General features: G+C 27.4%; 1 protein-coding gene across 1 annotated transcript in view; it reads right to left on the bottom strand.

The window, feature by feature from the left end:
* The window catches only part of LOC112591621, a 279,699-nt gene that overhangs the window by 60,013 nt on the left and 206,907 nt on the right, over nt 1-12,779 (bottom strand). The window contains exon 5 of the mRNA XM_025335487.1: nt 8,977-9,155. Within this exon, the coding sequence (XP_025191272.1) occupies nt 8,977-9,155 (179 nt within the window). The remainder of the gene's footprint in view (nt 1-8,976; nt 9,156-12,779) is intronic.

Genomic DNA, 12,779 nt, shown 5'->3' with positions numbered 1-12,779 from the left:
TATAATGTATATATTATGATTAGATATTAATGATTTTACATAATTTATGAGTTTGTGTTTAAGATAATGTACTTAGAATTTAAACAAATAGTTAGAATTTAAAAATATAGTCTTAGAGTGTAATATTTTAAAATTTCAAAAATTTGATATTGAATAAATGTATTATTAAAAAAAGAAAGGAGGGAGCATTATTGGCCAATAACATTACATTATATAAATTATAATTTCATGACGTATCATACTATAGTTTTAACATACAATAATAGGTTAAAATTATTATGTCGATATTATGCTATACTTGCCTATTTCATATTATAATATTTTAGTATGAAGCATTACAAGTTACAACCAGTAAAATTCAGGTCGTTTCATTTTAGCGTATATTTTATAGTATTATAAATTGTATAATGTATGCATAATATTCACAATGGTAATGTATATACAGTTCGTTTGTACTTAATAAGCACATTAAATATTTGTAAACATTTTAAAACAATCAGAAAATTAAGTCAGTAAATAGTTTGAAACAAAAAAAAAATTAAATTAAATAGTTAAACAATTTTGAGAAATAGTTATAAAAGTATATCAATAAATAGTTACTAAATTTATAACTTTTGCACTTCAAAAATTTGTTATAATAGTAAATAATGATAAATTATGCATATGTAACTTAATGTTTGTAATAAATTCAAGCTAATTTTAATCTTTGTTAATCGGGTAGGTATGTTCATAAACCTATGTACTAATATCGATTCTACAAACAAACACGATAAAACTAGGTAAATACCGCAAAACAATATTATAATTTCGTTTTTTGTGATAATATATATGGGCCACATGGACCTATTTCGCCCAAATGCCTGTTTCGCCCAAATTTTATATTTCTAAAATCCCCGTTTCGCCTAGACTAGTTTATACCAATTTAAAATTAAGTTGGCAATGGTTTAGTCAAGTATTGTTGTACATTATATTTAAGTATCATTTAGCGTTACCCAAAGAACACCCCGAAGAGACTCACACACATTCGTCGTAAGCAGTATACCTACTGTATTACATGCTCATAGACTAGAAGTAAATGTACTATTCTCAGAAATATAATTGTTTATTAAATAATCATAGTGTTTAATAACTCTATCGTCAGTTGGGCATTTTGACATCAAATATCGTTTACTTTTTAAAAAAACAGCCCCATATTGTTTATAAAATTTGTGTGGTTAAATTTATATTTGAAATTTATAGTGTGTAAGTATAAAAATATATTTGTAACAAAATTAAAACCTTTGATTGCATGTGAATTTTTTTTTTTTTAAGTAATTTGTTTAATGTACTTGTTAACAGGTATTAAAAAAAATTTAACGTGAAGTGAATTTAAAGTTTAAAAAAAAAAATTTGGAGGATAAAGAGTCGTATCGCCCCTCGTGGTGTTTTATGGGTAACGCTAAATGATACTCAAATCAAATATAATGTATAACAATACTTAATACATTATTTAATTCGGAATACTAATATTTAAGAGTTATTAAAAATGCGTTAGAGAAATTCGAAATGTCATAATTAGTTTGTGATTTAACACACAGCTACAACAATAGTGGGTACCTACTGTAAACTGGTGTAATTAAATTCAATTTAGCTAACAATTGGTCTTTTGTTCGTAATCCACTCGTTTGAAATGCGCACAAAGTTCCAGTTTAATTTTATAGTAGGTGTAGTTATTTAAAATTCAACGTCAGTATAGTGTATATATTATATCGTATATGGAACGAATGCAACCAAAACAACTCGCTATATTATATACCGTAGTGAATCACTGAAAACTTATCTGATAATTTAACAGTATTGTCATTAGTAAAGTTTTTCAAAGTGTCGAAAATCGTTTGTTTTACTTTAAATTAAAAGTGCAAGTTCGCACGTGGGCATTTCAATAAGTTCGTTAAACGAAAGTATCTGTCTATATTGATTGCGTTGAAATCGTGTTTCGATACTGCAGATACAAAAACCTCACTATAATATAACGAATATTACAAAGAGGATTTTGTGATCAGAAAAATACTACTTAGATATTCCATAATCGAACTAGATACTGTAATTAAAAACGTATTAAAATATCTGTGTACAAAAATGTTGATTACGTATGTAATATTGTCGTATAATTATTTGAAAAAAAAAATGTATTTCATTTATATAATTTTAAAATGCCACAAGTGGAAAAATATGTCTTAAATAAATAAATAATAAGTACTCTTACTCAAAACATTGGATTAAATTTTCAACGAAATAAGATATTAATATTATATTTTCGTTATAAAATTGAATTATTCATACAATATTTTTTGTATTTTTTTTTTTTTTTTTTTTACTTATAATCGGATTTATATTTTATTATAATTTTATAATTCAGCACGCATTTCAACATATTATATAATTTTAATTGATTTTCAATGTATATATAAGTATATTATTATTATTTTTTTTTTTTTTTTTTTTTTTTTGATAAATACATTTCATATTCGCGTCCTGGCGATTTTCGAGTTAAAATGGTTTTGTTATTATATTATGTAAGATATGTACTTACGGATAATATAATAACGTTTTTATTTCAGAGATTGATTTAAAAATGGAAATTTTATTATTTTATAAATAATTTTATATATACATGTATTATAAATAGTATTAACTTGATACTCGATTAAAATGTTCGTGTTGTATATCGTTTTCCAAGGATTTGTCGTTTCGAGAAAAATTAAGAGACGATTTGAAATAGAAACAGCTTTGCCGGTCAATCATCGATTAACTGGCTTACAAATTTCGTATTCCGATCAAATATTCGGTAAGTTGTATACGTACAAGAGAAAAAACTAAGACAATATAAGATTTTCATTCTTAAAACCCATATATTTGTGTAAAATATAATATGACATGTACTAATTATTAGGATATTAAAACAATGCAAGTGGAAAAAAATGAATGATAGGTATTTCAATTTAGAATAGAACGAACGTCTTAAAAATAACAAATTTTTACTCAGTTTGCGAAAAAAGATGCCTGAGTTAAAGACTCAGTATTGAGTGGAGTATATTATCATTATATACATTTACAAACACAACTTAGGCCCGAGCAAATATGTCAACGGCCTCACCAACGCAATCGTGTCAAATATACCAACGTTGAAGACATTATCCAAGCGATTTCATTTTCGAAACGATAAACCTAATTCTTATATATTATACATTTTGTATAATGCAATGGAAATTTCGAGATTTTAAACAAAGGAAATTATATTATATTATAGGCTTTAAGATATATAATATTAATTTTATAGCAATTTCCATTTACTAATATTTTAACATTTTATAATTTTTAAATATTATGTGTGCATAGTAAGCACTATGTCAAATATTACATTTATTTTAAATTTAATTTTCCTTGTGTTCATATTTAAATAACTCGAAAAATTCGTCCAAATTTTGATCTAGTATATTATTTAAAAAAAAAAAAAAACACAAATGTTTGTGTGTCCGTGAGATTTTCTTTGATAGGGTACATAAATAAACTTAAATACTTACAAATATGGCTTTTAAGTGTATTAACTTGAAAGTTCCGAAAATCAGAATTTGAATAAATTTATTATTAAAGGAAAAATAGAAGGATGAACGTTCTGGATGAATCACCCTGTATAAATATACGATCCAATATGTGTATATATTATTATAATGCTTTACAATATACGTATATCGGTACGCGTATGTTACGCATAATATTGTATGTTATATTATACATATAGAGGTATACGTGCGATTATTTTTTCAGTCCGACGTGTAGAACGCGTATAATATATAACCTGGTGGTACGGTGAACGGGCGGCGAGTTGGAAGGATACACGTCAACCCTGTATAGGGCGCGTGTGCGTTTTACGGTATTCCGATTGTCTCGTGGGGGAAGAGGAAAAACTACGCGCGAGGCAAAAAAAAAAAAAAAAGGAAAAAAAAAGAAAGTAAAACGTCACCCACATTCACGTGTGTGCTGTGTACCCGATCTGATGCTGGTATATAATATTATATATCATACGTAGTATAGTATCATATGGAGCTACTTGTCAACGGGCGCGAAATATTATATACATCATCATCATAATGTATCACGACGTGAGGCGAAAACGAAAATAGTTTCACTGAAAATGGCGAATATTTTGACCGACGGCGTATAACTGAGACAGTTTTCGACAAATCATATTTATCTAAACGGTTCACTATAATATAGTTGCGAGTATATTTTATATATAATATATAATGTATTATCATGACTTGATCTACGCCGCCTGCAATATTTCGATAATGTTTGATATATATATATATATATAAAAAATAAATAAAATTATATTTCCGCTTCGAAGTCTCTCCGATTCGATTAAAAACTCTTTTATTGAACGAGTTCCGCGAAAATACGTCCATGATTTTAATTGCATACCTTGATATGTTATTTGATTTTACGTAGATTTTATTTTGCGTAGAGAAAAATATACCGTTTGAAAGAAGCTGCGAAGTCTTGGTTCAACCATATACCCCATATGTATTATTTTATGTTTGTCTACGTGTATGTGTGTAAAAAAAGTTTTGAAAAAATTCCGATTTTAATTAAAACGGCTTCATTTTCCATCGAGAGAGTAGAGCTCCTCTAATTCTACTCACCATATAATTCCCTCATGAGCGAAGTCCTCGGAGAGAGGTGGCGAACTGTCGAGCCGTCTACCATTCATATTATATATTATGTATTATTATTATTATATATTTATATATAGGTAACGCATAATAATATCATGTTATTTTGTGCGTATGACACGGTATTATTATACTTTATCTGCTTCTGTAGTTTTGATAACCTCACGGCCACGTCTAGAACACTCTTTAAAATTTAAATGTGTGCGATATGTACACGCGCAGTATAATAATAACAATAATATAGAAATGTGCAATTACTTTACACAAATACAATAATACGTATCTACACGAATAATAGATGCCTGCATTGGATAGAAACGTGTCATAATATATCTCGTTTATACTTTGCGGGAAAAGATTTTGATAGCTTAAAACATATTTATTTTTTTATTTTTTGGTATTTTATTCGTAGCTATACGCATGAACGTCATTAATTTAATATTGCACACAGAAATGTAGTAAAAAATTACTTGTCCCGTTAAGCTCCTGTCAACCACAAGTATTATATTTATGTGCGATATACATCCAGCTCGCTTGTTTTTTCGACTTTCTATCCCGGTCGCTGCCAACTCGTTAAAATTCAATTTTACTGAATTTGACGCTTCAGACGACGATAATATGTGCCCGATAATCCCATTTATTTATCATATATTCGTATAATATATATTACTTACCTATATTATTGGTATCAGGCAAAATTTAATCATCTCCTTTACTCTTTTCAAGAATCACGTTTTTCGTTTAGGTATTATCATCAATTCTATCGTATACGATAACTCATTATTATAATTTTTTTTCTATTAATACACTAGGTTATTCTTTTATCAAAAAACACTCATTATTTTAAAGTCAATTGATATTTTTCACATAATTTTCAATCGAAATAAAATAATTTTTTTTAAAACATATTTTTTATATTTTTATGTTTTAAGTTTTTTTTTGTTTTTTTTTTTTTATGATTAAAACACATTTTTAATTTAATATTCTGAAGCAGAATATTTTTTAATGTGATTAAAACCGAAATTCATACGAGTATTATTTGAGTTTTAAGTATTAAAATGTTTGTGAGTGGAATTCAGTGGTATTGGGACACATCGGAAAATGTTGGGTTTTTATTCCACTCAAATAAGCTTTTAACACTTATAAATCATAAAATACTCGTCGAAAATTTCGATTTTTATCGAATATTTCTAAATAATATTTTACTTCAAAATATGAAATTAAAAATCGATGCTGTTATTAAAAAAAATAAAAACTTTTAAAAAAAATATTTTTTTTTTTTAAATGTTATTATATTTCAACTGGAGATTATATACATAAAACAATGATTTAAAAAACTATAATAGATTTTGAAATAATGAATATTTTTCATCAAAAGAATCTTACTGTATATATTTATATTTTATATATGCGTGATATGTGTAATGTGTATGCCCCGTCAAAATATGTATAGACAATTCCGACGACGATTATTATAATAATAATAATAATAATATATTAACGACTGGCGCATTATTAACGAAATTCGAATAAAATTCCCATTGGCGTTCACCCGGTGTTATGATTATAAAATAATATTATTTAGGGTCTGTGCACAATCAATATTTATTTAAAAACAACGGTTTGGGTTCGGTTCGATGCCCGAAAGGCTTCCTGCAATATTGCGGGTAGAACAGCGACGGATATGCCGAGTATAATATATTATAATACACACTGCGTGTGTGTGTGTGTGAGTGTTTGTTGATCTCCTAAAATTGTTTATACTGTCGTAATATGCGGATATTACAATAACACGACTCCAGTAGTGTGGTGTGGTTAGCAAGCTTCTTTTACGGGGAAACGTAAACAAACATTCATGTCGTTAGTGGGTAAAATATATTATACAAAGGATAAACCTGCTCGGCAACGATCGCTCGTCTGACGAACGAACGATAACCGAAAAAAATAACATATAAATATATATTATACATCCTCCTCAACTTTTGTCGGGGGACGACTCGCACGATAAGCTCTTATCGGACGGGCGCGGACAAAGTTTTCGGTTTCCCTCCCCTCTCTCACTCTCTGACCCGTAAACATGCGTTACTATGCCGATTTATTCTGAAAATTTGTTCGGCCAAACTTTTCCTATAAAAAACTGTCAAATTCAACAGACGGGTTAAGTGCACGCTTTTGTTTCCGCGTGCCCACACTCTGTCCGTGCATATTATATTGTTTTTGGCGCGACTGTTTTTTTTTATCCTCCACGAGTTTTATTTACCGCTCCGCCGCCGACATTTAAATGTAAATGCGTTTTAGATTTAACACGTCACGGGATATAAATGCATGTCGCGCGTGCGTGTGTTCACGCATCTATCTCGCGAACGTTTGACAATGAAATCCTGGTGTATAATATTTATACGTATGTTTTTTTTTTCATTTAACCAATATCGGGTGAGTGATTTTTTTCGCCTTATCGGGGCAGAAAATTAATAACTATAATCCCTTCCTATGCCGTTCCGTCAATGCGACGGCCCTGTTGACGACGGAGAGATTCGATTATTATATTATACATATTATCGGAACGCCCGAACGGTGTTCGACGTTGTACCCTGCACTAGAACGGTTACGAGTAATATATAATAATAATAATAATAATAAAATATATGTATACGCCCGAACATAAATATTTTCAATATAATTGGATATGCGTAAGCCTGCTTTTGAAAAGTCACAATAATGGTATCGGGATCGGGACATCATCGTTTAAATAATAATACAAAAAAATATTATCGTGCGGTTCAAGCGATCATTTTAATATATAATTTGTATATACGAATGATATAATATATACTTTGATACAGTTATTTCATGTAAACATTAACCAGGTATGGCATATTCACTATCCGACGTATAGTAACTAATAAACTCTGCTTTTCTGTGTTTTCACTTACTATAATAAATATCTATATTATGTTAAATATTTGTATTATAAAGCTATATTATTATGCCGATCCGAAAAAAAAATGTCAATGTGTTAAATAGTTTTTTTCATAAGCTTCGTCATTAGTTTATTCGTCTGAACACAACTGGTTGAGGGCAAAATAATATATAATAAATAATTATTATTTATTAGTATTACGAAAATAAATTATTAATCGTATACATTGTTTACACACAGATTCAACGCAAAAGTGTATAAACGATATTATTTATTTTTATTATGCACCCTACCTATTGGAATGTAGAAGAGAGAAAACCTCAATTTCCGGCAATATAATAATATTATACAGTTACCGATTTTACCGGACTACGGGCAGATTACCAGGTAAAAAATAATGCATAAATCACATATTATATGTATTTGTGTTAGAGCACAAATAGTGATACAGCTAAAAATCCTTTCTACCAGTTGTACCTGCTGGTTCACACAACGTCACCGGAAACTAAGTGTCCAAAAAATAACTAACATTAATATTATAGTGTAGATTGTGTGCGCAAATAGTTATCATAGTTATACAGGAAAGGTACCAATTAAACATGTATTGGGGACGATTTCTACCATCGGTAAACGCGCTCCAATCTTTTGTAAGCGAGTAAATTACGTGTGTATGAATCACGTAGATATATCGTACCCGACTCTTGTATAGGTGCATACTTTGGCAACCCGCGGTAAAATAATAATTTTATATTATTATACCGACCCTATAATATTATAAAGGTGGTCGTAGTATTATTTTTTTTCGTGCGAGTGCATGCATTCCGTGCAATTCTGCACGCGTCGGAGTATTATACGTCAACTACCCCACCCAACTGCACGACCAGTACATCATTTCGGACCCGATTTACCATGCTTGCATACAAATACACGTCATATTATTATTATAGTTCGCAATTGTATACAGGAGTTAACCTTCTGTCTTATATTCTTCTTTGCGTGTGACCCGACCACTATTACAGAGTATTGCATACGTAATACTACGATGCGGCAATTAAAAGTTTTCCCAACTGTTAAAATGTAAAACAAATGGCATACGTCTTTCCGCAGGCGTTTGGCATACGCGCGATTCGTACATTCGACGATTATATTACAATAATAATACCATATTGCAATGGCGTGTTCGTGATAAATACGATAATAAAAATAATATCTATTATTATTTATATTTAATTTAATGTACCTATATAAATATATATATGTATATTGTACGAGACTTTTTCGGTTTAATCGATTCGTTTTCAACATACGTGTCTACAGAGAAAGAAAAATCAATACACCTACCTTGGAAGAAAACAAATGTCTTTCTCTTGACGTATGGGGTATCCGGAATTTTGAGTTCGCAGTCCAAAGTGGATTGAGTGGTTATGTCGTCGTCAGAGATCAAGACGCTTATGATTACTTCGTAGGAAGTGTCCTTCAAGCGGTTGATATCGACGCGGGAATGAACCAACGGGTAGCTTCTGTAAAGAAAAAAAATATACAAATAAAAATGAGTTTGGCACTAATTAATCACAAAACTAATTATAATGCTTGTTTCGTGTTAAGTAGACGTTTTTATCATATATTTAATGTCCTATAAAATGTTAGATAATATATTGTACAGTGCATCTCGATTGAGATGTAAAATATATTTTTTAATACTTATGCTTAGTTGTTCAGCTTAAAATTTATCGTGAAAAATCGATGGAAATTTTAAAATTTTAATCACCATAACCATAAAGAAAGCTTTTGTGTTGCAAAATTATTGTAAACACTATTATAAATCTGATGAATGAGTTAATTAAAACAAACTCAATATAATTTAAGTACGATGAATAATGATTGTTATAAGTATTGCATATACTTTTCAATGTTAAATTATATTTTTTCGACAAAAATCCCAACAGTTTATAGTTACTTATTTCATTCTAGGTTAATTAAAATATTATTTAGTCGATAAAGATATAGGTAGATGTAATATGGTATATACTTATATTCCATCTTTATGCGTTTTATTTACTTTAACCGGATTTTATTGTAATTATTGAAATATACATTAACTGTAAAACAGATCTTTATTAGAATTTCATCCAATCAACGCCAATAGTATCATATTTTATAATTGAAATAAAAAATCATAATATTAATGTTATAATGTAAATATAGATTAAACTACAACGGTAGTATAATTTAACTATATTACATAGGTATATATATATAAATATAACATCGTTTGACCGTAATTTTTCTCTCATAAATGTAAAACAAATCATAATATTTTAAGAAACGCGTATTAATGCAGGGTTAAAAAAAGGGAAAATAGTTGTCGAAGAAAGCGTATACTTAGGTCGTCTGTCATAGATATAAGTATTTAATAACTGCCAGAAGTTTGATACAGTCAAGCCACATCTAACAATATCTTGGAAGTCAGTATGGTAACAAAAGCGCAATATTACGCATAGCAGGCATAACAATAATAATATACGAGTATTATGTATTTGACCGTCATCTGTTGGAGGGATTTGTCTATCAAAATCCAAACCATTCCGATATTGTATACTTTTTCGTTATCTGTACGATTGTTGCTGTTCTCAAACTCGCAAAGCAAAATAATTCTGTTTTTCGTCTGAGCAATATACCCGGAAATGTTGGTTTTCTACTGTAAAAGTTACGTTAAAAACGTATCCTGGCCACTGACGTTCAAGATAAATGTGTTCCGGTCTGGTCTATTATCGTGTAGAAATTGACTTGGTGAATTTCTCAACGATCATTGCACACTCTGAACTATATATTATTATATACACAGTGAAGCAACTTTATTTTACTTTATTACAAAATACAAATATCATTGGTCATAATAACATTATATACTTTAAATTACATATATATATATATATATATATATATGTATATAGCCATATAAGTTTCTATTATTTTCTACGCAATCCGCGATATATTATGGACGAGACTACTTGAAAATAGTTATTGGAAATAAATTAAAGGAGAGTTTTGAAATTTGTAAATTATAGGTATTCAATAATTAATTATGTAAGACGTATTTCAAAAACTTAACATGTTAGGTCTAATATTACATAATATTAAATTTTTAGTATTTAAAAAAATATACAAAAACTTTATCTTTTTATAAATCAGTTTTAATTCGTTAAAACTAATATAATAATATTCTTCAAACTATAATTAACAATAAAAACACTCTATCTAGTTACTAAGCATACGTACGTATATTTGTAGTTAATTAGTTAGACCATGACTTTAAATATTAAACAAAAAAATATATATTATAATGTAAATTAAAATGTTATTTGATATTATGATTTAAATTTAACATTAAAATCGTAATAATATATAAGTTAAATTAATACAAAAGAATATAAAAGATCGCTGTGAATATTAAGTTAATTATGGTTATCTATTGAACTATAAATAATTAATGGGTTGTTTTATATATTGTTATTATTTTTTGAAATGCACAAAAATAAAAATGTAATGATAATTATTGTTATTATTATTATATTTTTAGAAAACTATCGATAAAACTTAACTTAGATTTCTATAGCATTTTATCGATTCTCGTTGTATATTTAATTAAGTCCAAGGGTATTTTGAAGGAAAGTTAGAAAAAAATGTACTGTAAATAGGTATAATCAATAGTTGTTATTTCGATAGATAATAATATATTTTAGGGAAATTAGAAAATTGACAAATCAATTAGGTAATATATATTTTAAATGTATGCACATGAAGAATATATCCACAAAGTATGGTTATCTAAATGAAAATTAAATTAATAATAGATAATTATATTAAAAACAGTAATTTGTCTATATAGGTAATTAAAAAATAATCAAATTAAATTTGAACAATATTTAATATTCTGTTTTAAATATAGTACTACATTATTAAAAAACAAACAAAATAAAGTATCTATCACACCAACTAATGCAAATCAAACATTATCATTGTACTCTATTCAAAGTTAAATATAGTAGCTGTAATAAATACAACAAAAAAAAAAAAAAATAAAAAAAAAACTGTGTAATACAATATAATCGTGATTAAATTGTACGTATTTAAATAATTGTGTTAATTCTATTTAGATTCATTTAGTCAATAGAAACGTAAAAATAATATTCTAGATAAGTAATTACTATAGTAAATAAAAAAAAAAAAAAATGAAAAAAAATGGAAGAAGAGTAATATTGTTGAGGTGCTGACAAAAGAAATATAATAATAAGTGGGTCATCCATGCAGATCAGTCACATAGTAAAAAAATCAAGTAAATAGTTATGAAAATTATATTTAAAAGTGTATCTATAAAATGGTTGAACAACTATATAACGAAAAATTCAAAACATCATGAATTAAAGTTAAAAATTGAAAGTATATGGAATCGTACGTCTACAACTATCATTAGTATAATAAATAATATATAATTACGATATTAACTATAAATTAATTTAAACAATTTAAATATTTTCTGAGTGGCATTATTATCAATCCTTGCTATTTTAAACAACATTTTACTATTTTGTTTTACCAAAAATCTGTAATTAAAGGCGATGACATTTTTATATAAAATTCACTTAATTGGGTAAATTTCCTATATTAGCTATGCTAATCTTAAAATTGTAGTTAAAAATGTCCAAATTTCTCTCTTAAGTAAATCTTAAATTATTTATACAAACAAATATTAAATTTATAAAATGAACAAAATCACATGATATTTAAGTTTGAATATTGTGACAAAGTTGTTTAGAAATAAAATTAACTCTGTCAGTCTTCTTTGTGTATTGTATAACTTGTCGAACTTGTGTAAAACTTTGTACCACGTAATTTCTTAAGAATTTTAGTAAATATAATTTTATAAAATCTCTTAACTTTTAGAGACTTTACAATTATATTTTACATAAATTATTATCCAGTCCATTTTTGTAACAAAAGTCAATATATTGAAATGGAAATTATAAAAACGTAATTTTTTAGCATTGAAAAGTAAGATAAAATTATAAATTGATTGAGTCACCCATTTACTCTTCGAGAATATTTGTATAATATACTATTTTAACAGCCACATTTTATCCTTC

The sequence above is a fragment of the Melanaphis sacchari genome, unplaced genomic scaffold (genome assembly GCF_002803265.2).
Source record: "Melanaphis sacchari strain LSU unplaced genomic scaffold, SCAv2.0 Contig13_pilon_pilon, whole genome shotgun sequence".
Taxonomy (NCBI): Eukaryota; Metazoa; Arthropoda; class Insecta; order Hemiptera; family Aphididae; genus Melanaphis; species Melanaphis sacchari.
The sequence above is the reverse complement of the archived record's forward strand: the minus strand, read 5'-3'. Positions and strand labels throughout refer to the sequence as shown.